General features: G+C 49.3%; 1 protein-coding gene across 1 annotated transcript; it reads left to right on the plus strand.

The window, feature by feature from the left end:
• The first annotated feature begins 3,431 nt into the window (after positions 1-3,431).
• Positions 3,432-12,219, plus strand: ODF1 (outer dense fiber of sperm tails 1). Its single transcript, XM_036338355.1, has 2 exons — positions 3,432-3,754; positions 11,742-12,219. The coding sequence occupies exons 1-2, from the start codon at positions 3,432-3,434 to the stop codon at positions 12,217-12,219; spliced, it is 801 nt and encodes a 266-aa protein (XP_036194248.1).
• Positions 12,220-26,931: the final 14,712 nt, after the last annotated feature.

Consider the following 26,931-nt stretch of genomic DNA (forward strand, 5'->3'; position numbering starts at 1 on the left):
AGTTAAAACACAGCAGTAGCCGTCTTCATAATGTGCCATGTGTATACAGATGTGTGTACTTAAATCCCCAAACTTGTGTATTTAAGAATCTAAAACTGAGAACTTGCTTGTGTTGACCTTCACTGACATTTGCTAAGGGATGAGATTCATGGTGATATTAGGGTTTAGAAGTCTATCACTTGGAGCGAGAGACATCTGTAGGCCTGTGATGAGCTCTCGGGAAAGCGTAGCCCATGTTCCTGTCAGCGGAGTCCACTCTCAGAGCTGGGTGGAATCACTCCTGAAAGGCTTCACACTGTCCAGAGAGGAGTGTTATTCATCCCCTGGGACTCAGGGGCCACCCTCCCATTCTCATACCTCCAGGGAAACTTGGTTTCTTTACTAAGACACTTCATCTCACAGAAAGGTGCCCCTCGGTCAAGGCTGGGGAGCCCTGGGGAATGCCGGGCTTGGTCTAGTGACAAATTAGGGACTTCAGTGTAGGGGCTCTTCCCTCTCTAATTCTCCTTCTATGAGCCTTCCATGAGCTCCTGTACTTCCCTCATTTCTTATTACTGTTCCCGAGGAGTCTTCTTCCACCCTCTCCTTTTTTCAGTCTATTCTTTCTTCTCAATGATCTTGCCCACTTCAGGGTTCCAACTACCTATAAAACTGTGGCTCCTGAATTGATATCTCTAGCCCAGCTTTCACTTGAGTTTCAGACCCACTTATCCACAGACTACTCCACGCTTCTACCTTACAGTTGTCATGTACGTCTCAAGTTCAGCATGTCCTCCAAACTCATTCTTCTTCCTGTGTCTCTTACCCCAGTCAATGGCACCATGAATCTGCCACGCTAGAAACCTAGGAGTCATTACTCCCTCCCTCTATCCTTGTGCTATTGTTGAATTCTGTTTAATTCATTAATTTGGTCATTTGGTGAATAAATCTGAAGCCCCTAATATGTACCAGGCAGGGTGGTAGGTAACCAATGATGAGGAAAAAAAGACAAGGTTCCCTGGCCAGGTAGCTCAGTTGGTTAGAGAGTCATCCCAATACGCCAAGTTTGTAGGGTTTGAGCCCTGGTCAGGGCACATACAAGAATCAACCAATGAATATGTAAATATGAAGAACAAAAATCTGATCTCTTTCTCTCCCTCCCTCCCTCCTTCCCCCCTTCTCTCTGTCTCAAATCAATTTTTAAAAAAATTTTAAAAAAAAGACAAGTTCCCTGCCTTTATATTTGGGGAAACAGACAAATGATGGTGCAAAAGAAATATGCAAAGCCATGAGTGTTTAGTTTGGGGAAGGAAAATTTAAGAGAAGATCAAAAGAATTCCTTGGGAGTTAACTAGATCGAGGACATGGTGTGGGAGTTCAATTTCTAAACAGGCGGGTCAGAATGCCCACAGTCCTAAATGAGATGGATTGAGTGAGACTTCAAGAAGCCTAATGAATTACAGGAATAATGATGGGAGGGGAGACTGGAGAGGAAGGTTAGAGGCCCTATTGTTCAGCACCTTAAAAGGATTTGGGCCCTTCTTCTATAAGGACAGGAAAGGCATTGGGGACTTTTTTGGGAGTAGGGTTAAGGAATGACCGATTTATATATGAAAGTCACTCTAGCTGAATGGGTTGGATGCGGCCTGAGTGGATGTGGGGAAGGTGATCCCATTGGCTTCCTTCTTGCCATCCCTATAGCAGGGACCCCCAGTCCAGACTTTGGCTGTCTCTTGCCTTCTAGCAGAAGTCACCACTAATGTTATCCCCTTTTAATGTACCTTCAGTGTGGCTCTCAGACCTACCTTTCAACTTCTCGCAACAACAAAGAAAAATCAGTGATTCTTTGCCGAAACCGGTTTGGCTCAGTGGATAGAGCGTCAGCCTGCGGACTGAAAGGTCCCAGGTTCGATTCCGGTCAAGGGCATGTACCAGGGTTGCGGGCACATCCCCGGTGGGGCGTGTGCAGGAGGCAGCTGATCGATGTTTCTCTCTCATCGATGTTTCTAACTCTCTATCTCTCTCCCTTTCTCTCTATAAAAAAATCAATAAAATATATTTAAAAAAAAAAAAAAAAGAAAGAAAAATCAGTGATTCTTCATTGTGTTCAAAATAAAGTCCAAACTCTTGGCTGGCCCACAAGTCACTTCAAGCCTGGCCCCTGTCTCCTTCTCCAGTGTCACATCCAACTACTTGTCCTCAAGTACCCTGGGTCTTAGTCTATAAAAAGGGGATTTGAGAGCAGGATAGCAGTTTGAGGGGAAGGGCCCAAGTCCTCGAGCCAAAGCTGAGGCTGAGCCTGAGGTCCAGGGTGTTGAGCCCGTTGGGAGCACAGGAGACCTCCCCAAGTAGGGGCTTCAGGCAGTTGGCTTCGAGCAATGTGAGGCATGGCCACAAGAGTATCAAGGAATCACTCAGGGCCAAGGCATTGGAGACTTGGACACAGACCAGAGGGGTAGTTGCTGGGCAGTGGTGACCGAGGACAGGACCCTAAGCCTTGAGAGATGGACACTTCGGAGCAGGACCCAGACCACTGGAGAACTGATGTCACAGCATGGCCAGGACTCCAGCTCTTAAAGGAAGGGCAGGACTCAGCCCTGGCTGGATGACTCAGCTGGCTGCAGTGACGTCCTGCCCTGTACACTGAAGCGTCGCCGGTTTAATTCCTGGTCAGGGCACATACCCAGATTTCGGGTTTGATCCCTGGTCAGGGTGCATTTGGAGGCAACTGATCAATGTTTCTCTCTCACATCAATTTTTTCTCTCTCTCCCTTCCTCTATCTCTAAAGTAAATAAAAATATATCCTTGGGTGAGGATAAAAAAAAAGGGGGGGGGCAGGATTCAGAGACTGGGGGCTCAGAAGGTCAAGGACAAAGACTGACTTGAGGATGACTTTGCAAGGAGAACCATGGGAAAGTTCTTTATATTCTACATATGAAGAGACTAGGGGCCAGAATGAATCCCAGAGTGTAAGGGGCAAGGCTAAGCGTGAGGTCAAGGCTGAGCAGCTAGAATGTAGAGAAAGGAGCCAGGCAGCTCCTTCCATCGCCCACACTAAGATCTTCACAGCTTCAGCCAGTCCTCAGGGCACCCGCACACAAGTCAAGGACATTAAAGTTTAGCCCCATGAACCCCAAAGAGCTGTGAGTGCTTGGGGGACCCATCCCACTTCAAGATGAATGAGATTTCAACATTAGTATAGTTCTGAGAGCAGCTTTATAACCCTGAGGAGGGCCTCTGGAGACCGTGTCTGTGTACGGTTCTCATGGCAACCAAGCGACTATGACATCCTTCAGGGGTGGTGAGGTCACAGAACACAAGCTTTAAAGTAAGTGAAGCATGTGTGCCTGATTTATTTTTAAAAGAAACTTCTGAGAAGAGCTTAGAACAATTTTTTTCCCCCGAGTGCCATTTCCCAACGGTACTCACAGAACAATAAGGTGTGACTGTAATGGCTGCACTGAGTTGTCTTTTGGACAGTGTTAGAAGGGACATAAAGAAGGTGGACAGAGAACTGAGGCAATTGAGATGCATCGACGAGCTCAGCACACGATGCCTGTGTGACTTATATATGCACCCGTACTGCTGTTGTGACTTGCACCCATACCCGTACTGCCTGTGCTATTCGAAGCGCTCACGAGCCTGCGGCCTGTGCGATCTCTACTACCCTTGTTGCCTGTGTGACTTCAAGCTTTACTGTCTCCGACCATCCCTCAGAAGTTTGGAGAGGAAAGCCATTAGAGCCATAGAAGATGAAAAGAGAGAGCTTGCCAAGTAAAGGAACTTTTTAAGATTTTTTATAGTTGGTATAATTAGCCTTATAAGTTAGATAAGGGTAGGGGGATGGGACCATCGATACTTGAACAAAGAGGAAGAGGGTTCAGGTTAATGCCTCTGGTGGCTTAGCAAAGATTTAAGAAAAGAGGAAAAGGGTCTGTGATGGGGATTAGAAGATTCTCAAAAGACAGTGTAATGATGTCAATTGGCAGGATTGTTGTTGGTTTATAGCAGGAGTGCCAACATGATAAATAATATGGCTTTAATGAGGGAGAGAAGCAGGAGGTGTCATTAAAAAGCTATTGCAAGCAGTGAACCACACATTTTTTCTGGTTATGAATAAAGTGATTTGAGTATATTTGGACTTACAGAAATGACTCCAGGAGAAGTAATAATAATTGATCAAATCCTTAATGTCTGCCCGAGGCTTTAAGAGCAAATTGAACAATAGAGGCATTTTCTGGGTGATGTCGGAAGACCTTTCTCTCATCCCCCAACTTCAGATAAAGACTTAAAATTCATCTGGAGTTGGCTTCTATTATGTTGGCCCCTCCGACTCTACTAAAGGTCGTGCAAATAAACTACAGAACTGAGAGTCTCCACTTTCAGAACAGAGCTGAAAAGGCTTAATTAATTGAATTGGGTAATTTTAAAAGTCATTTAAAATGTTTTCTGTTTCATTACATTTTCTTTTTTTCGTCTGGAGAAGCTTTCCTTTTCTTACTTTCCACATATGCTGTTTAGTCTGTTACAATTATTGAAAAAACTGCTTGAAAGCCCAGTCCCCTGGTGAAATAAATTCTGGTCCATCCATACATTGAAATGATAATGTAGATGTAAAAAGGATTGATGAAGCATTTTAGGTATTGTTGTATTAAGTGAAAAAAACAAGGTACCAAAAAAAACCAAAACTATTTAATATGCTATTTTTTAAGGATGTGCACAAATAGATATTTTTGTTGAACTATACTTGACATATACCGTTGTGTAAATTTAAGGTGTACAACATGTTAATTTGTTACATTCGTATAATGTAATATGACTGCCATTGTAGCGATAATTAGCACCTCTATAATCATATAACATAATTATCATTTCTTTTTAGTGGTTGAAATAATTAAGTTCTAGTCCCTTAGCAAGTTTGATGATTATAATACAATATTCTTGTCTATATTTCTATACTGTGCTAATGTTAGATCACTAGAACTTATTTACTACTCATTGCAAGTTTCTATCTTTAAACAGCATTGTCCCATCCTGATGATTAATTAAGAGAGAGAGAGAGAGAGAGAGAGAAGGAGATGGGGAGACAGAGAGTGAGTGGGACCCTTGACAACAGTGACAGTGGTGTTTCACTGGAAAGGGTAACAAGGCAATTATTGTTCATGTCATCAGTCACCAAAGGCCAAGAACAAACCTGCCTTAATAGTGGAGGATGGGGTTACTGCCTATAAACTCATCTACACTCAACTTGAACCACTTTTTATTTTTACTCCTTGGAGTACCAAGTTACAAGAAGTATGCACATTGAGCCAGGGGTTCTTTTGTAATACTTGGTCTGTGTCCACGCTCCCTCTCCCTTTGAACGCTGATGACCTTGGATTCAGGTCCTTCAGCCCATGCCCCCTAGCTGTCCCTCCTCTCCAGGCGCTCCGGGGAGAAAGCCTCTGTTCTTTATCCTCTCTATCCTGGAGGCCCCCTCCGCCTCCAGGAGGCCCTACTTCTTGAATTAGACCCCAAGCTTAATTCTCAGCAGAGAGGTCTGTACACAAGGTAACACTTTCAATGGTTTGTGATACCTTCCCTGACAATGTCTGGATTTTTGCTCACTTTCTCTGTGCCTGCGGCAGTACAGGAAGCTGGTGAGGTCTTTACATTGACTCCCAGATCTCTAAACTGGTAGATCCATTTTACAAGTGACCTCAGACTTGCCCTCTTGTGTCTCCTCGCAGCCCCTTCCCTTCCAGCACATGCACACCCTCCTACGCTCTATTTCTGACAGCGCAGCATTTCGCTATCCTAAATATTCCATTTTTCCTGAATATGGATGAAAATTTCAAGCTCTGGCCCCAATCCCAGAGGACTCTCACTGTTCATATTTTTTCTTCCAGTGAAATGCCTCTTTTTTGCTTACATCGCAGCTAACGCCCAATCCGTGACTAAACAGATCCAGAAATATTAGCTTGATTCAATTTTTTTTTAAAAAAACAACAATTTTCGGTGTGAAACATTGCCTGAAGCTTGTTGAGTTTAGCAATCATATTCATGACCTTTTGCTCCTTTAAAAAACAAACAAAAAAAAAAACACGCTAGCTGTTTGGTCAGGTAGGATGTGTCCTGTCAGATGTTGTCCAGAAGGTTCTTTGCCGACCCAGAAAGTAAGGTTCCTTGGTCTGCGGCTGCCACGGCCTCACCGGCACAGAGTTTCTGTGTGGGAGTCCGTCTGCTCTGCGCTGCTGCTGCTTCACCAACTGATGGGAAGAGTTTCCTGACAGTTGAATTGCTCCCCGAGTTTCCTGAGCATCCCTGAGTGTATCTACGTGATGGATGCGAGTGCCTGCATACTTGTGTGCATGTGGGTAGACACTGGGGCTGGAAGGCCGATCATTCTCCTTGTTTACTGAGCAGTTCAAGAGACACGTTGGCGGTGTCTTCCTCAGCAGAGACCCAAGCAAGTACTCTGGTTTCTTTAGCTTCTTGGATGTTCTCTTTCCCACCAAATTAACGCCTGCACAGCAAGCACACGCTGGCGGCTCCCCTGACCCTTCCTTCCTCTTCTGGACGTCCAAGGACTGAAGTAACGGAATTGGATTTCCTTTGTAAGAAGCTGTGCCGCCAACCCGACTTGGTTTGCACCTCAGTCAGCGCCTCACTTTGTGGGCTCTCCGTGCTCTGTACTCACGTGGGAGAAACAAGAGCCAGCTGCCAGGCTCCCCTGCCCTTCGGGGTTTGGTACCTAATGAATGAGGCCCTGCAGCTGCTCTGCTCCTGGCAGAAGTCTTCATGGACAAAGGAACCTCGACTTGCAGCCACACTGCAGGGGGCCAGTGGCCTCACCCCTGCAGCCTTGGCTGACACCTGGAAACTGGTCCTGAGGTTGCACGTCGCCCCACTCACCACTGTGGTCGGTCTGAGTCTCAGTGAAAAATACCCTCGAAGATCCCCACACAAGGGGCACCCGTCTTCTGTGAACCTCACACATCTGCCTTCTCATTTCTTTCCTGGTTCGGCCCTTCACACTCTGAGAACGGGGTTTTCACGGAATCACTCTTACTCTTGAGGCTGATGAAGGCCAGCCCACATGGTGGCTTCTTTGCCGGGTTAGCAGGGCCTGGCCCAGTTTTGAGCCCTCGGGGAAACCTTTCCATCCCCCACCCTCACCCCGTTCCTTGACTCAGAAGCTATGGCCTGGTTAAAGGGGGGAACCCTGGCGGGTGAAAGACTGGCTTCCTTCCGTGGGAAGGGAGGAATCTCAGTCTCCTCATACCCACAGGTCTCGGAGCCCAGTCACCCCCGGAGGGCAGGAGTAGGAGCTGCTGCCCATCTAGGCCAAGTGCATGTCTGCTATTCCGTTTGGCCTTATTTAATGATACAGGACGGGGTTTGGTCACTTCAAACCTCAGGTTTGGGGAAAGCCTGAATAAGGTGGAGCCTGATAGACTTACCCTTTAAGAGTGAAACTGTCCCTCGACCTTCCACTTCGTTTCATCCTTGTACCATCGTGGCCATCTTACAATCATGAAACAGACTTTGCAGCCCTGTCCTTGGTCACCAGGAGGTGGGAGATCCGGGACTTGAAGCCAGGCTTGCCTAGTCTGGCCAGTGATTCTCAAAGAGCGATCTCTGGGCCAGCAGCGGGAGCACCACCTGGAACTTGTTAGAAATGCAAATTCTCAGCTCCTCTGGCAGGCCTGCTGAGTCAGAACTCTGGGGGTGGGGCCGAGCCACCTGTTTCCACCAGCTCTGTGGGGGGTGCACCTGCATCGGGGATGCGCTCCTGCCATGGCATCGTTCTTCGGTATCAACCAAAATCTGGAGAAAAGAGACAAGGCCGGAAAAGAAGGGAAGAGGGAGAAGAAAGAAGGGGAAAAACATGTTGGAAAAGAGGGATCTAGTTTACTAGGTCCTAAAGGGCTCTAAATTAGCAGAAAAAGCAAAGTACCTCAAGGACCACTAGAGAAAGGCCTACTCCCCTTGGCTCTTGAGTAAAGTGAGGCATATATATATATATATATATATATATATATATATATATATATATATGATATCAGAGAGGAAGGGAGAGGAAGAGAGAGAGAGAGAAACATCAATAATGAGAGAATCATTGATTGGCTGCCTCCTGCACGCCCCCTACTGAGGATCCAGCCCACAACACGGGGAATGTGCCCTTGACTGCAATCGGGACCCTTCAGTCCACAAGCCGACACTCTATCCACTGAGCCAAACCAGCTAGGGCAAGAGGCCTTTCTGACATCTTTGTTACTGTATTCATCACCAGGCTGCACCGCGGTTATACCTTTGTGAAGATGGCTGGCTGTGTAGCTCATCATTGCAGTGGGCCGTGTGTGTCACCTTCAGGCGCTTGGTTGTACGTTCAGGTGAAATTCAGAGTCAGTAGGGAGAAGAGGTGGCAGACATAGACACTGGCCGTCCACTCGCTTTACCCCAGCTTTCCAAGAGGCTTCCGCAACAAACCAAAGGGGCCAGTTTCCTGTTTACTGTGGCTAAGCTCCGTCATGACAAGTACAGGAGGCAGTCCCCACGGAGCCACGGACGATCCCATGTGGGATGAGGAGGCCACCTCTAGGCAGGAGTCAAGTTGCACGTTGAGAGATGAGTCTGATGAGTAAAATGTGGCTCTGGCAATTTCTCCGAAAACCGCACATCCTCGCTGTTAGCCTCTGACCTAGGAACAAAAGGAAGAAAAACCTGGCCGTGCCAAGACTTCCTGGGCAACTTTCTGAAGATCCACTTTGGAGAGACTCCTGTGCAGCTGCTGCAGGGACAAAGGAGACAGAGTGATGGGAACAGAGAAGAGGGGGAGCCTAAGCAATAAAATACATGAAATTGTCCCCGAAGATGCAGGTTGCTAAGAGGAGGAGATGGACCTTGGAGTCTGCTGTGGCTTATAGATCTGGCTCCCAGATCTGCCTCCTGCACAGGGCCTGGGGCCTCGGTGAAATCAGTCGTGGCAGTAGCCAGGTCTAGCAATCCTGCTTGGGGTCCCTGGCCATTCTTTGTGAGGCCCAGCCCTGCCTGCATGGCGGACTTTGATGTTTTGGATGTTTCTTATCTCCACCTGGAAGGTCTGAGCTGAACAGAAGAGCTTGGCTCTCAGTCCACACACACCAAGGGAGAGTCTTGGAGACCTGGGGCACTCGTCTGCTCTGTGCTCCTCTCTTGGCTCGGGCTGTTGGGGCTTCAGGCCTGTGCTCCATCCACTGAGGCATGGAGCCCCTTTGTGTGCTGCTCTCTGGCCATCCAGACAGAGAGAATGCCTTTTCTCCTGTTGTTCTCACAGGGTCACGTACAGATTTCAAAGACAGTCCAATTCTCTTCCTTTCCTCTTAGTATGGCCTATGGGTACCCTGGCACACCTGGGCCCCATACCACCCCCAGGGGTGGAAATGGAGCCGAATGACTGTCCCAGTCCTCTGGGTGCCTTGCCTAAGATTTTTGTCAGCCTCAACATCTTCTATTAGACCATTTTGGAATTAGCCAGTAAGAACCCTGGTTTATAACTGTCAGTACAAGGGCTCACATTGTTAAACCAATCATGATAGGGCTTATCAAGAGAAAAATGCAGATTCGAAGCCATATGTATAGCATGATTTCATAATAGCACACACAAAACTATATATCTATGTAGAAATAGATACACACACACACAGAGTCTAACCCCAAAATGTTAAATGTTATATAGACTTATGGGTATTTAAAAAAAATATACGCCATCTTTTTGCTTATCTGTATTTCCTGAGTTTTCTGCAATGAACTTACCTAACTTATGTAACAAAAAGAAGCGTATAAATAAAATTCAGCATAAAAAGTAAGAATTCAAAATGTATCTCAAACCAATAGCCCAATCATTGAGTCCAGACGCCTCAAACTGGAAGAAGTTCTAGGAATCCCACACACCAAGGCCTTCCTTTGGAGACAGAGATACAAGAGTTGCCAGGAGTCTCTCTTAGAACACAGATTGTCTTAATGTAAGGGATAAAAGACCATTTCAGAGCGCTGAGTTGTCTTGGGAAGGATTGGGCATTTAGAAAATGGACCCTGGCAGGCCAGCGTCTGAGAGCTCATAATCTTGCCATTAACAGGCCTGCATATGAATCCCGACCCTGCCATTCACCACTGTTCCCTTCTCCTCACCTGTAAAACGGTGATAATTACATTGGCAATAAAGGGTTATTGTGAAGATTAAACAAAACAATGCCTTTACCAGGTTAGCACTTTCTATGGTACATTGTGGGGGTGGGGGTGGGGGGCTGGGGAGACAAAACCCAACATCTCCAGCACGTGCCAAGCACTATTATAAATACTTTTAATTCATTCACTAATTTAAGCCTCACAACAACTCCAGAAGTAGGTCCCAGAGTTACAGATGCGGAAACTGAGGCACAGAGATTCAGTAACTTGTCCACGTGGCAGAGCCAAGATTTGGACCTAAACGGGTTGCAGGACTTGTGCTCCTATGCACTTCACTTGACCACCTCCTGGTGTATCATAAGTGATTGATTCGTGTGAGCTGCTGTTATGGATGTTGTATTATTCAGGATTTATGCACCGGACTGAGGAGCAGCAATAAGGCCGCTCTACATAACCCATGGAGATCTGCTCCAAGGGCCACCAGCAGGGGTACCTACCAATCAGCTTGGTGGTGGGAAGAGAAAAACCTTGATGCGTAGTGTTTGCCAATTTCCATGGTGTAAAGGTGCTCACCATGCTATATTTCAAGCTGCCAACATGAAGTCACTAGGCGAGGAGGTGGTAGGATCCAGCACACAGCCCCCTGCAAGGGGACTTCCCTGCTGGGGCCAGCCATCCAGAGCCTGGAGCAGCCACCGGCAGGAGGAGACGAGGCAGGGCGTGGCATCCAGCCTTGTCATTTGTTGATGGGGTGTTGAGGCTGAGTCTGTGTGATGGCCCAGTGATGGCACCTGTCCCATGGATAAGCAGGGCTGAATTCTAAGGCTGACAGCCATCATTTTAAATGGTATCTTATTAGTTGGATCCTGTTAAAAAAAAAAAAAAAAAAAAAAAAAAAAAAAAACATAATAGTAATAATAATAATGATCATGGCCGAAACCGGTTTGGCTCAGTGGATAGAGCGTCGGCCTGCGGACTGAAAGGTTCCAGGTTCGATTCCGGTCAAGGGCATGTACCTGGGTTGCGGGCATATCCCCAGTGGGAGATGTGCAGGAGGCAGCTGATTGGTGTTTCTCTCTCATCGATGTTTCTAACTCTCTATCTCTCTCCCTTCCTCTCTGTAAAAAGTCAATAAAATATATTAAAAAAATAATAATAATAATAATAATAATGATCATGGTAATAATTAAGCAGGGTGTATAATGTGCCGAGTACAATTTTAGGCAAAATACATCATTTCATTGAGCCAATACTATGATGTAGGTACTGTTACTATTTTCATTTTACAGATGAGGAAACTGAGGCACAGCGAGGGCAAGGAACCTGCCCAAGTTTCCGTAACTGATCAAAGGAGGAGCTGGGATTTAAACACAAAAGAAATATCTGGAAGGCCAAGCCTCTCACTGTTGTTAACAGAGGTTTACCTGTGGGGAGTGTCATTTACATGGGAGGCCTTTTGTAGTTTACTTTATACACTTCTGTAAAATGTGATTTTCCATACGGATGGGTGTTTACTTTCGCTATTAAAAAAAAAAAAATAGAGATCAACAGATTGCTTCTCAAGCTGAGTTCTGAGATTTTCCTCTCGCCCTGTCCATGTTCTCCATCGCAGACTGAGAAGAACCACCAACAGGATTCTGGCCTCCTCTTGCTGTAGCAGTAACATTTTAGGATCGGTGAACGTGTGCGGCTTTGAACCCGACCAAGTGAAGGTCCGCGTGAAGGACGGAAAGGTGTGCGTGTCAGCGGAGCGGGAGAATAGGTATGACTGCCTGGGCTCGAAGAAGTACAGCTACATGAACATCTGCAAGGAGTTCAGCCTGCCCCCGTGCGTGGACGAGAAGGACGTGACCTACTCCTACGGGCTGGGCAGCTGCGTCAAGATCGAGTCTCCGTGCTACCCCTGCACGTCTCCCTGCAGCCCCTGCAACCCCTGCAACCCCTGCAACCCCTGCAACCCCTGTAACCCCTGCAACCCCTGTAACCCCTGCAACCCCTGCAACCCCTGCAGCCCCTGCAGCCCCTGCGACCCTTGCAACCCCTGCTACCCCTGCGGCAGCCGATTCTCCTGTAGGAAGATGATTTTGTGAAGCGTAGGAAGCCATGATGTAGTTAGGTAGTTACTCCGGCCAGGCAGCTCTTCCAGTGTTTTTCTTCCCCTTCCTAGGCCCCTGTTACTCCAGTACATAGGGAACTGAATACATAGGTGCAACGCGCTGGTGTCGTGTGCAAGTCTTTCGGTCCCACCCAGGCAGGAGGCCTGCCCAGCGAGAGGGCCTGGGAGGAATTCATGGGTGGGAATGGGAGAGAGAGATCTGCCCTCCCGTGTCCTCCTCAACACCCAACTGCTGCCAAGATCCAGGAAAAGATGCTCTTGGTGGGCAAACCCAGACACTGTGTGTCCAAATGGTGCCGTGAAATGGCCAAGCCCAGCAACCTCACCGTGAAAGCAGGCGCAGGCTAGGGTGAAGGCAGGTGCTTTTGTGAAGCTGCTGCAGTGGGGAGCACTGGAGAGAGAAGGACGCCCCAGGCAAACTGCGGTCGGCCTTCTTACTGGGCAACAATCGGAGGAGAAATGCATGTCCATGGACCAAGGGGTGGGGTGGCCATGTAGCTTGTCGTTTCTTTCAACTTGCCCAGGGCCTGGGGGCATGGCCGCCTCCGGTTCAGGGTGGTTTGCAACATCCTCTGGTGGATTTATTTCAACTGTCCGTTTGGCTCAACCTCCTTTCTAGGCACCGAAGCCCAGTTCCGAGTTCCGGAGTGGAACGTCCAGCTTTCACAAAATGACTGTGTTGTTCACCTGAACTGGGGTCCTCAGGAGCTGGCCCGGGAGCCACTCTTGACGCCAGGACAGAACAAAGTGGAGAAGAGGAAGGAGATGATGGGGGCAGGGGAGGCCACAGTGAGGGCACAGGCCGGCTTCAGGCCTGACTCTTAAAGGGAACGTTAACCCTCGCGTTTGCACAGTTCGTCTTTCCATTAATCCAGCGGTTCTCAACCCGCTGGATTTCATTCGAGGGAAGTGATGGACCTCTAGCATAGGTGGTGAATAAAAACATTGAACATTTCAAACAATGATCACCTAGCAACCAGGCATAAATGACTATGCTGGGGTGTACCAAATGCTAGAATTACCCGTATAAGTGTCTTGCCGTGTTTTGATTCCACGTTCATAAATCTTCCAGTTTCTAAGTTACAGACGTTTGAAAATGCTTTTGAAAACACTTCACCCTGTGGAGTAAATGGCATCCCAGTGGGGTCTTGAACCAGCAGGAGTCTCTCCCCGAGGGCATCATCCCAGGGCATGCCTGCTTCATTCTTCTACTCACCCACTGACCTCCTCACCCTCCTGTTAGCCCAGCAATTCCTTCATCCAACCTGCCCTTTCACAGGCCGGAGGCGGTGCTCTGCAGCAGCAATGGGGAGAGAAAAATACCCTTTTCACAAACGCCTCGGATTAAACTTAAGGAGGGCTACTGTGGAAGGGTGGAGGGAGGAGGGAGTTCCTAAGAAACTGAATTTACAAGGGCTAGGAGAAGCCAGAGGGGCCCTCCAGACAGGCCTTGGGCATGGCTATGGAATGCACGGTTGACATCACTGCTTGGCAGGGCACCTCAGGGAAGCCACAGGCCTAGCGTCAGCTCAGCGCCTGGCCTGCGAGGGCTGGTTGTCTGAGTCCACTCACCACCCTCACAGGAAAGATTTGCTATAAAGGCAAGTGTTTCATCTACCGAGCATCTGCTGTAAGTGAATCACAGAGCCAGGAGCTGTTGTCAAGGAGAAGTACATTTCCAGGGGCTTCCCGTAGTGAAGGCAAGACTAGCACCTGTGCTATGATTGTCAGGCACTTGACAGTGTGTGATCCAGAATTAAATTGTATGGTGTGGATGTTGTGGTCTCAGCAACAGAGAATGTGTGTGGGAGGTGAAGCAAGCCAGAGGCAGCAGAACCTGGGGGCGGGCCTTTCTGAGTCCTCGAGGAAAGTCCGAAAGCAGGGCTTACTCCATGAACTAACTGGCCTCCTGAGGAGGGGGAGAGGGTGGGTTCCAGGGAGGAGAAAGAAGAAACACTTGCTATTTCCCAAATTGTCTTTTGCTGGTTGGATGGAGCACTGGGCTCAGACAGCTCTGCGACGGCCTTGAATGTATTTGCAGATTTGCGTCCACCTGAGTCCAAATGCTGTCCTCCATCTGCCAGGATGGGAGACGGAGTGGGGAAGCTGAGGCATGGTGGCTCTGGATCGGCAGAGGCAAGGCATTGGAACAGAGGGTACCTGAGAGATGAGGGAGGCTCTGAGCTGCTTCACTGTTCAGCATGTTTTAATAACTGAACATATAAATTAAGTAAATATACCACCTTCTAATAAACATGCTTAGTAAATATTGTAGAATTAAGGTTGGAGGTGAAGATAATTATACTTCTCAATGAACACGGAATACATTCTAGAGCTGAAGAGCTGTTTAATAGTATCCTATATAATAAAAGGCTAATATGCAAATTGACCGAACAGCGAAACGACCAGTCGCTATGACATGCACTGACCACCAGGGGGCAGACGCTCAAAGCAGGAGGTGCTCCCTGGTGGTCAGTGTGCTCCCAAAGGGGGAGCGCTGCTCAGACAGAAGCTGGTTTCATGGCTGGTGAGCACAGCGGCAGTGGCGGGGGCTGAGGGAACCGCCCCCCCCCCAAGTGCACCAATTTCATGCACTGGGCCTCTAGTTATAAATAAAAGGGGATCCATGCCCCAGACTCTCAAGTATTGTTTGATTTCTTTCAAAACTCATGCAGTAAAAATTACTTTATAAAATGACATTAAAGAACCTCAATTGACTGTTCTCCAGTCATTGTAAAATCTTTTTAGTGAATTGTTTGGGCTCCAGAACTAGTGGAAAAGTAGTTTTAAATGATCTCAACTTCTCTTCCTGACACAGAAATTCCTCCTCTCTCTCTCTCTCTCTCTCTCTCTCTCACACACACACACCACCCACACACACACACACTGTGAGTGTCACAGACTAGAAAAGGTTTAGATACTCTGATTTAGACATTTTGGTTGAAAATATGCTGAAAGTTGAGATAAAATTGATACTGAAACCAGATGACTTGGGTTTAGAACACAAGTCAGGGGGGAGGGCGTTTCTGGGTGACCCAGATGGATCCAGGCGAAGTTGGCAGGCCTTGGGGCCTCTATCAGAGCAGAGTTCTCACCAGACTCCTGGTTGAGTCACATGGGTTGGGGTTGTGGTTGAAGTCACCCCCAAGGAGCGACTACTTTTGATGCTGACCTGGAAGCCCATCTCTCCTGTCTGGCGATGTACAGTAGAGTAGGTACTGGTTCCTATCTCTAAAGGCATGAAACAAAGACAAAAGACACCGACGGCTTAGGCCTCTTTGTCCTGATGAACGTCCCAGATCTGGCCATCAGACAAGTACCCAAGCCCTGGCACTGCATTAGTCACACAAGCCTCAGCACACCTGGCGGGTGTAGCGTCACGCCTTGGCGGCTCATAAACCTGGCCTTTGACAGATGACGAAGCTGTGATTCCAGGGCCTTGCATGTGCTTCCGAGAACGTGACAGTCACAGGGAGAGTCCTAGGGCCAGGATGCCAGAAAGGGTGTGGAAATCCAGCATTCACTACTCTAGAGGAGACTGGTCCAGCCCTAAGACGCTCTTCCAGGCGGGCACCTTCCTCTCTGCACGGGAGAGAGCTCCCCCAGCGTAAGGGCAGGACCCACGTGGTTGAAATAACTTCTGCTCTTAATGGAATGGGACCACCAAGCACTAGAATATCTGGAATTTTTAGTCTGGAAAATCTGGAGGGAGATACTCCTTTTCTTCAACTACTAGTAAAACTTCAGTGGTAACTGTCTTCAGACACTAAACCAGTGGTTCTCAACCTTCTGGCCCTTTAAATATAGTTCCTCATGTGGTGACCCAACCATAAAATTATTTTCGTTGCTACTTCATAACTGTCATGTTGCTGCTGTTATGAATCGTCATGTAAATATCTGATATGCAGGATGGTCTTAGGGGACCCCTGTGAAAGGGTCGTTTGACTGCCAAAGGGGTGCGACCCACAGGTTGAGAACCGCTGTACTAAACTGAGGAAAATGGTCCGAGAAGAGTGTTACACTGGTGATTTTTTTTTTTTTTTTTTTTTTTGGTGTAAAACCTTTTTTTTTTTACATTTATGAATTCGTAGATTAGAAATTCAGACAAGGTATAGTGGGGCTGCTTTGTCTTTGCTCCATTTGGGACGATCCAAGTGGCTGGAATCTTCCGGAGGCTTCTTCACTCACTATTTGGCATCTGGGCTGGGATGACTCCTAAGCTGGGGTTGCTGACAGTGTCATCTGGTCTGTAATTTTATTTTTACAGATGTTTTATTTTATTTCAGTGTTCATTCTCATCCATTGATTTTTTTTTTTTTTAAGAGAGAGTGGAAGGGAGGGGGAGAGACAGAATGAGAAACATTGATGTGAGAGAGACACATCGATGGGTTGCTTCCAGCACGCACCTCAACTGGGCTGGGGATCGAGCCTGCAGCCAAGACAGGCACCCTTGACCGGAATTGAACCCACGACCCTTCCGTCCGAGGGCCGATGCTCTATCCACTGAACCAAACTGGCTAGGGCTGGTCTGTAACTTTAGATGAAAAGTCTACAGTGGTGTAGAAACCATCATACTTCATTATATACCAAAAGACCTATTTTTACTGAAAACATAAAAAGACAACATAAAAAGTATCGTAATATTCAGCGTTAAAACGTTTCCACTAATGGACCATTTGGAATTAATACTGCATTAGAAAAATTACAGGAATATGGCCACCAGGCCTGTAAAAACAAGAACTGTCGGACACACTTGAACAAGCTTTGTTTACTGTTTCTGTCCCATATGTGTGTGGTTTCTCCCATATGTTTGTGGTAACCATTCAAATTGAAAATGGATCAAGGTTTAGTGTCGGTTCTATACTAACGAGTATGTGTCCCAGATTTTCTGGGACAGCCCAGATCGCAAAGGACTGTATCCTGGTTTGGGGGTGGGAGCCTGGGGTCCCGGGTGCCGCCTGTGTGTGGTCAGGGTCTCCTGGTGGAGGTGTTGAGGGGCTACAGCACAGGTCAGTAGGATGACACCCGAGATAGCAACAGAACAAAGGGTACCCGAACAGAAAAGGGTGTTTGAGCCAAACGGGCAGTCCCTGAAGGCACACGCAGAGGTGGCAGGAAAGCACGAGGCCAGGATGTGTCTGGGCAGAACAACTGGACAAAGGATGAGGCAATTATCTCGGAAGAGGAAGACGATCGTCTTGAGTCAGCAGCTTATCACCTTCCAGGACCATCGGTGTCAAATATTTTTAGCCTTAAACTCCAGCCAGGAGCTTCTGAGCTGGTCCCACCTCCTAGGAAGGGGTGGGTTCTAGAAAAGGGAGCCTATAGGCCTGCTTTGCGGGAGAAGCTGTCATTCCTCCTCCGTGGGGACCCACGTGAGGGCGGCCTCTGTGCCCAGCAGCCTGAGAGGATGCGGGAATGGCCAAAACCAGATCTTTGCCCCTGAGGAGTGTTTGATCCACTGTGGGAGGCAGATGTGGAAACTGATGCCTTGTGATTCCACTTTATCAAGGATTCCTATCTAGACAGGACCAAGCCCCGAGGGGCGCGCAGGGGCCTGAGCCACGGACCAGCCATTGACCACAGGAGAGCTGGGGGGACTCAGCAGGCCACCTCTTGCCCCTCGGTGGGTGAGCGAGGGGGTACGGAAGTTGCTTCTCTGGGGTGTGTATCAGCTCTTCTGAGAAGCCTCCTTTTGCTTCTCTCCCTGTTTTCTCCCCTTTAAGGACCTGTCGGCGTCTCGGCAGGAAGCACTGCCGAGGCTCTACCCACTGAGCAAACCGGCCAGGGCGCAGGCTTCCTTTTCTGACTGTGGTGAGGATGCAGCCTTGCTGTGTTTTGAGAACAATAAATAAAACAGCTCTGCCAAGTACCACAGACGCAAAGTGCGTCCTTAGTACATGTTGGTTCTGACGGAAGATAAGAAACCCTGAGCTTCCGGGTACAGCAGGGCTGACATGGGCGGGATGTGCCCGAGCCCGTCCTGGCAAGTCTCTGGATTTCCTTCTCCCTCCCTCCCTCCCTCCTTCCCTCCCTCCCGCTGCCCCAACCCGGCCCATCCCCTCACATCCTCGTTCCCTGGAGCCTAGGCTGGAGCCGCCAGTGCACTCATAACCTTCCCCTCGGGTCCCCAGGGGTCTCCATCTCTCCCTTCCTCCCCGTTGGTCTCACCCCCTCTTTTTCCTCCAGGTGTTGGGAGGTTCTGTGAGGTGCCAGCTGCAGGGCCAGGTGCCTGGGGGTTCGGAGACTTAGGATCCCACATGCTTCCTGATCTCCAGGAGCTCAGCAGCCGGGAGAGCAGAGCAATCAGGTTTCCACTCTGGACTTCGGCGAGGCATAGCAGCACGGCCATGGCCACAACACGTCCGGGGCACCCTTTCTTCATCTGCAAGATGGGAGAGGAACAAGTGCCTCCGGGGGCGGTTTTGAAAGTCACAGGGCACCCTCCGCTCTTAGCATTCACACAGCCGGATTTTGTTTGTTCTGTTGGTTTGGTTTGGGGTTGTTGTTGTTTTTTGGGTTTTTTTTTTTGTTTTTTTGTTTTTTTTTCCTGTACAGATGCTTTTATTGGGGACACTCAGGGCTGGGAGGGCAGGGGCCGCGGGTTCAGTTGTTGGCCAGGATCTCCTCAACCCAGGGCATGAGCTCCGTGACGCGGGCGTACACGGCAGGCGTGGAGGTGGAGCAGGTGCCGCTGCCCCAGGACACGATGCCCACCAGGGTCCAGGTGCCGTCCTTCTGGCAGACCAGGGGGCCACCAGAGTCGCCCATGCAGGAGGAGACGCCGCTGGCGCCGGCGCAGACCATCACGTCGGTGATCTTGTTGCCCCAGAACTTCTTGCCCTCGGCGTTGGACAGGAGGGGCAGGGCCGCCTGCTGCAGCTTCTCAGGGGTCTTGTTGGCTGGAGGGGGAGGGAGGTCAGCGCTTCTCGCCCCGCAGGTCCTCATCCTTAGCAACACGATGGCCGATGGCCGTGGGCACAGAGCTCCCCTCCCTCAGGCCCCACCAGCGTCTGTGGGGCGCGGCTCCTCTGGTTCCACACAAACCCCCCACGGGGTGAGGGGCGGCGGGGCCTGCAGGGACCCCCTCCACCCCCTTCCTGCTGCCTCTGTCCTGTCCCAGGACCAGCCGGAGCCGTGGCCCGAGGAAGCGGAGGGGGCTGCAGGGGAATCAGGCAGGGCCAGCAGCCGGGGAGGGGGACCAGGCCCCACTCTCAGAACCGGAACCAGACCTGGACCTCACTCCCAGCCCAGATGGCAGCGAGCGGGCCGCTCCCCGCTCCTGGGTCTGGGGAGAAGCGAGGCAGGCCCTGCCTGCGGGTGCCCAGCTCGGGGTTGTGTGTGTTTTTTGCCTGTAGAGAAAAAAACACACGGTACCACCTCATCAGGAATGGAACTCCCTTCTCTCTAGAGATATGCAAGATATGTGGGAGGTGAAAAATAATACATAGCAATGCATTCTATAAGCTGAAAGGCAGACAATAAATCCGTTGGGCAATTTCTCAGTTCTAAGGCTAAAGAAACCCCATTTTTGCCTGGGGAAAGGTGCCCTTAGGACGATGTCCTAGGGGGCATCAGTTTGTACAAATGAGACCCCCCCCAGGACTGCAAAGGGGTTCTGCTTTCCCTGCAAAGGTAGACAGTCAGAGCAGAGATGATTATCAAGAATGACGCAGGGGCAGGCATTGCATTTATTCTATTTCACTTCTAAGTTTAGTTTTCCAACCATGTGACAGATATAATCGCAGAGACTGCCGAGTGCCGGGGGCGAGGGAAACCTGCATGCTGGTCTTGCCTTTGGAAACTACCTCCTGGAGAACAAACGGTGTTACACCGGGATGTTATTAGGTTGCCGGAGCTTAAAAGAACACTTTGTTAGCGGAACTTACTGATGTAGATTCCACAATAAAAGGTAGACACGGAGCATCTTGCTGTGGGAGGTTCCTTATTGGATTTCCTGAGCGATTTCTTTTTATTCACATCTACGTGGAAAATCTTGTAAAACATGGGACTATGGTTTGCATTAATTTCTCTCTTAAATGACTTCTGTTTTGTTTTCGCCTCTGTGGGGCTGGGCAGGAATGAGGAACCTGGGAGCTGTCCTCCTTACCCACCTGATTTAGGATGAAAAAGAGGGTCTTCGCTTCCCTCTAGTGGCTGCTCTGGTCTCCTGTCCACAGAAACTGCGCTGAGAGGCTGGGACCACAGAGGGCAGAGCAGGCAGCCTCCGGGAGGGTAACCTGAGAAGGCCCCCAGCTGGGCAGGCGGGGAGAGAGGAAAATGACTCCCACGGGGCTGCCAGCTCCTGTGCCCCCCTCCCGCAGGAAACGGGCATCCTCGTGGGCATCCGCAGCAGCTCCCCCTGCTTCCAGGCTGCGCCAGGAGGCCGGGACCCCCCAGGGCAGGAAGGCTCGCGGGGGAGGGGAGCAATGCGGGAGCCCTCCTGCCTCCTAGTTCTGCCGTGTGCCACACATGCTTCTAAAAGATGCATACATTCATCGCTTCTCGGCCTTTTGGCTAAGATCAAGTGTAGTAAAAGATGCATACATTCACTAAAGCTTTGAAGACATTGAGCAATTTATCGAAGTCAAACACCAAATGAACTCTCAGGAGACTATGATCAGAAAGGGAAATTTCAGGGTTGGAGGCCCCAGGAGTTCCATCTCAAAGGCTTTAGAGAGAATTCCCTGTAAAAGGTGTTCATATGACATTCTCGGTCAGACTGGCACTTGCAGGGCTTTTGGTATCATGTCACCATTTCACCCCTAACTCAGTGCCGTGGCAAACTGGTCAGCAGTAGCACATGACTTGGTGGCTAGATGAAAGTCTCATATTCATATTTATCTACAGTAGCAAATAGCACCAGGTTTCCTAAAAGCTTAGAGTTGGCGGTGCGCAGGCAGGCTAAGTAGCCATCTCAGACGGCGAGTAAAGAAAAACTGAATTTAATTAAAGAAAAGGGGATGCGAGATGGGGATATCCTAAGGGAAGGGCTACACAGCACTGAGCCAAAGGGTCCTGGGTCCGTGATGGCAGCAAAAGTAAACTTAGGACAGAAGAAGTAACAGGAGAGCCTAGGCTGGGCTGCTTTGGCTCTTGGAGAAGCCAGAGAAAGGGGGCCTTGGAAACAGGTTCAGGGGTTTAAAGGTGTCGCACCCCTCCTCATGGGGCCTCTTGTAAGTCCATTTTGGTCTGCTGGGGAGAAAGCCTACTGTGGTTCTGACCCCAGGCCCTGCAGGGGTTCTCAACCTTCCAAATGCCGCGACCCTTTAATACAGTTCCTCATGTTGTGGTGACCCCCAATCTCATTGTTACAAATTGAACATAATTCAAGCATAGTGATTAATCATAAAACAATATGCAGTTATGTAGGTGTTTTCCAATGGTCTTAGGTAACCCCTGTGAAAGGGTCGTTCGACCCCCGAGGGGGTCGCGACCCACAGGTTGAGAACCGCTGCCCCAGGTACCATCTGGAGGGACCATCCACACTCCTGGTCATTCAGGCCCCATATTTTGTATCACCTTCGACTTCCACCGCTACATTCTCTTCCATCTACTGAGCAACCCCCAAATCAGGGCCCCGTGCGTCTCCTCGGTTTCCCTGGTCCCACCCCCTGCGTTGTGCAAGCCCCTCAGGCTCGCACCCAGGCGCTCCCCTCCGACCCAGCCTTACCCACAGCCATCCGAGAAGCACTTTAAAGGGTAACTCAGGTCCCATTCCTCCCTGTCCAAAACCCCTCTTGGACCCTGTTTGCCTGTGGCTCCAAGTTGAATCTCCTGGATAGGCAGTCACAATGTACCCTTCCAGCATTTTCCAGGACTTTCAGAGTCTGAACCGCAGGGTCTAAGACCATCTCCCCCGCTCCCAAGGTGCCCTGATCCCTCCTATTCTGGCTCAGGTTCGTCCTGCTCATGCGCCATCTGCCTGGCCAATCCTACCCATCCTCCAAGGTCCGGCTGTCATGTACCTCCTCCCGTGTCCCAGCCACAAGGCCCAGCACCCACCCTGCCCACGCCCACCAGTAGCCCAGACTTCTCTGCTTCTGTAGCCCTTTGCTTATAAATTCTGTTTTGGTCCTTGCCCTGCTCTGCCTCCATGTGCCCAGATGCCCCCTCCTAGAGGGCGGACCTGAGGTTTGTCCCTACCGCACTCCCTGCGCCACCCTGAGGTGGGAGGGGACCCCTGTGGAGGGGGCTGGGTGCAGGTCAAGGCTGCTGGTGTTTGCACATTAGCGGGTGCACACTGGCGGCCGTCCCGGGCCAGCCTGCCCTGAGAATCAGCCACAACGCCCTCCCACCCGCTCCTGCCAGCACAGCCGGCTGCCTTCCAGGGGTGTGCGGACAGTCCAGTAAATGCTGTTTGTAACCCGAGTCCCTGTTAAAAATAGCCCCAGGCAGGTCTGACCCACTAAGAGTCTCCTGGGGACTCCCAGGTGGGGTGAGCTTTTCCTGGCAGCACATGCGCATGCTTAAAGGGACCCCCTCCCCGCAGGGCCACCTAAGCCGCCTGGGGCCTGTCCTCCCTCACAGAGAGCGCCTCTCTTGGCCCAGGTTTGGGGAAGGCCTCTGGCTTCTTCTCCCTGGGCTTCCCAGGCCCCGGGTGGGACTGCGGAGGTCATGGCCAGATGTACTCCTGCTGACAGACACCAGTGAGCTAATACATCCCATTTTTACCCACGTACAACAAGCAAGAACCTGAGACATATCTCTCCTAATTGGTCCTCCTGCCTCCAAGCTTGCTAACCCCCAATCCAGCCTCCAAATGGCTTGCCCATGGATCTTTCTAAGTTGCTGATCCAGAGACACTCCTTTCCTGACAGAACTCTTCAATGACTCTCAACCATGGAAGAAGAAGTCCAGATTCTTCAACATGGCATTTCCTGTAGACTCTGCTGTCTGAACCATCGTTTCCAACCTCGTCTCTGCCTGGCACCCGAACCACGCACCCATGGTCACTGCCCTGGGGCTAGCTCAGAGTTCCTGCGGCCAGAAATGCCATTTCCCGCCGAATGGAACCCCGCGTGTCCTTCAGGTTCCATCTCTGATGAGGATGATTTCCCAATACGCAAACCCAAATCAGTTTTAATTTCAAAGTGCTCACCAAATATTTGTTGAGCAACTCCTATGTGCCAGGCACTGGGCCAAAAGCTGAGGAACTTGACACAGTTTTTGCTTTCATGGAACTTAGAGTCTAGATGGGGGTATGTGGGAGGCAGGTAGGGAGTATAAGTATATTAGACGGGGCGCTTTCAGCTCAAGTAACAGAATGAGTCACCCCAAGTGGTTTGAGCAATAAGTGCTCTCATACAGCATATAGGACGTTGTGCGGTAGGCAGAACTGAGAACGGGTGAATTCAGTGGTTCAGTGATGTTGGGGTCTGGGGATATAAGGTAGAATTAGGGTCCGACCTTATAGGACTACTGTAGGATTAAATGGATTCTACTTATTAAATGAGTTCCATTGCTCTATTGCTTTAAAATGGTTAACTTTATGTTATGTGAATCTCACCTCAATAAAGAATATGTAGCTACAAGTTTGTTCTTTGAGACATGGTTTGAAATAGCAAAACATCGGGTACAATCTAATACCCACCAATGTTAAATAAATTAAAGTCTATCCTCACTGGAGGATATGTTGTTGTTTTAAATTAAATTTTTTAAGAGGGAGAAGGAGGGAGACTTTGGGTGGGTGGGAACTGGGTGGAGGGGGACAATGGGGGGGAAGGGCACATCGGTAATACTCTCAACAATAACGATTTTTTAAAAAGAGAGAAGAAGGGAGAGCGAGAAACATAGATGTGAGAGAGAAACATCTATTGGTTGCCTCCCATATGGGCCCCAACCAGGGAGTGAACCCACCACCTAGGTATATGCCCTGACCCAGGAATTGAACCTTCTGGTGCGTGGAACAACGCTCCAACCAACTGAGCCACCCGGCCAGGCCCTCCCCTTACTTCTTAATAGGCAGGTCATGTGGTCAACCCTGGCTGCTAGAGAATTTGGGAAAATGATTTTTTGGCAAAAAAAAAAGTAACAGGAATTGGAAAATGTGAGGGAGAGTAATAGGGAGGGGGAGGCATCTTTAGCTGTAAACAATGGCTACTGCCATTTAATGAGTGGGACCAGTGACCCTGAAAGTCTTATTTTGTACGGTCTGTTGAGACACCCTGGAGATCAATTATGAGTTTTCCCTGCAGGTTCAAACCTGGCTGCCCTGTTAACAAGGAACAGGGAGTGAGGGGGGCAGGACGGGTGGCAGCTGGGCAGGCACCTAACAATGACTGCCACAGTATGGGAATGACTCGCTGTAATTCGATCGCTAAATGTTCAACAAGGCCATGGCATTGAAACTGATTGGGGTTGCAGCAGGTGTTCTTGGTTTTTGTTGGTGTGTGGCAGCTGCATCCATCCATCCATCCATCCATTTATTCAATGAACACAACTCAAACTGACTTAAGTAAAAAAAAAAAAAAAAAAGGTTCCATTATCAGCACACATAACCAAAAGTCCAGAGGAAAATTTTCAGTGTCTCCAGCATCTCAAGTGGCTCTGCTTTCTCTATGTTGATTTCATTTAAACAGGCCCCTCCCACTTGGAGGTGAAATGGCCACCAGCCATTCCAGGTTCACATTCTGGTCTCTCCGGTAGCCCCTGGGCGAGAGAGCTTCTCTTCACTTAGTCCGCACACCAAGTCTAATTGGGCCACGTGGGGCAAGAACTCATTCCTGTGGCAGCTCTGCACTGGGGGGTAGGTTATACAGCCCGCCGAGGCTTGGTGGCCCATGCAGCAGAGAGGAGGGGGCGACGGGAGTGGGGAGTGCCCACAAATTACACGGCTCATTTGTGAAGAATGGTAGGAGGTATGCGTGTTTGGAAAGATTTTTCAAGATGGTACTTTGGTTTCCACTTAAATAAGAAGATTGGCCTATTGTTACAGATGCATTAATCTTATCAGATGAAGAGGAAGAAGAAGAAAAAGAAGTCCTATAAAGTCAGTAGTAGGCACATGGGCCTGTGGGCGTGTCACCAAGAGATAGCTTTGACTAGTGCTATTGTCCACAGTTTCAGAGGAAAAGACAATGATGAAATGATTTGATCTCGTAAGTGGAAGTGGTCTTCTCTGTCAAGTTCTACAGTATGTGAGCGTCTCACACCAAGATCCTAAACTTTGGCTTTTGTGTGTGGAGCCAATTTTTCACCAGAGCCTGACAGACATCCCTGCGTTCTGTTACACCAGTTCCAGGCCCTGGCACAGAAGAGGCCTAGCTCACAATGCCATGGCTTGGATTCCTTCTGGGGCTAGTTCCCCGGCAAACTTCTGTCGTGCTCTGACAGGTGACCCTCCTAAAAAGGGTTGAGGAACATGGCAACTTTCAAGCTGGCCCCAGCCATGGCATGGCGGTAAGAGCGCTATGTGTATTCGGTCTGCATTCTTCACAGGGGAAGGCTCACAACTTCATGTTGACCTCTGGCTGCCTTCCCAGACGGGAAATTCAGTGCCAAGGACATGCTTTTAGCTACTGCCTGTTCGGACAGTGAAAGATCAGGTGCATCCCAGACGGAATTCCTCCCTCGAAGGTTCCCTGAAAATTAGGGGCAGGAAATTCAGTGCCAAGGACATGCTTTTAGCTACTGCCTGTTCGGACAGTGAAAGATCAAGTGCATCCCAGACGGAATTCCTCCCTCGAAGGTTCCCTGAAAATTAGGGGCATGTAAACTGCTTGGACATGCTCACAGGCTTCCAGGTGCGGCACCCAGGTGTGTAGAGAGCGGCGAAGTTCTTCTCTGTGCTCTACATTCTGATACTATTCTGTTTTTCTCTGCTTTTTACTGCATATTGATTATTGAAAGGATAGATCTGGCATGAAAACATCTTAGAAAACATCAAGAATCAAAGCTATACATAAATATATTCATCTGCTTGAATGTCAATAATAACAATTATAATAACTAACATATGTTGTCCCAGACACTCCAGATATTATATGTAATATCTCATTTAATCCTAAAACTATCTCAATGAGGTACCGATCCAACCTTCCCATTTTACTGATACAGGGAACGAGGCGAACAGGTCAAATGACTTGCCCAAGGTTACACAGTGAGTGGCAACACTGAAATTTAAACCCAGCAAGACTGACGTTTAACTTCTACCTAATTCTAACCCGCACCCTGCATGGAACCATACATGGCACATTAGTATGGATTAATAACACTTTCCTTTAAAATAAGATTCAGATGCCTATTCCCAATAATCACAGGAAATCCTAATTTCCACATAGTTCAGATTATAGGAACTGGGAAGATCGGGAACAGTGAGGGTTCAAGCCAAACAGAACTCATCAGCCCAGCCCCGCCCAGCCAGCAGCCCAGGAGAGGCTCTGACTGTGTGAGCTGGGTCTGGCGTTTTGGCACTAAGAAGCATCCCAGGCAAAGCAAGGAGGGGGCGGGGGGGGGGGGGGGCGTGCCAGGAACATTAATTACCTCTGGGCCCAGACAGCTGGGGGCTGTCAGGCACCCTTTCCTCTCTGAAGGGCGTCAGGAGTTCTCCTGCTGAAAGTGCCCAGACATGGCCTGCTCAGCAAGTCAACGCTGCCTCAAAGGGACATTAAAGTTCTCAACACATGTGGGCAGCAAAAGCCCTCCTGACCAGCAAGGAGTCAAAAAAATGGTGCCTATTTTGATA

Source organism: Myotis myotis, unplaced genomic scaffold (genome assembly GCF_014108235.1).
Source record: "Myotis myotis isolate mMyoMyo1 unplaced genomic scaffold, mMyoMyo1.p scaffold_m19_p_16, whole genome shotgun sequence".
NCBI classification, from domain to species: Eukaryota; Metazoa; Chordata; class Mammalia; order Chiroptera; family Vespertilionidae; genus Myotis; species Myotis myotis.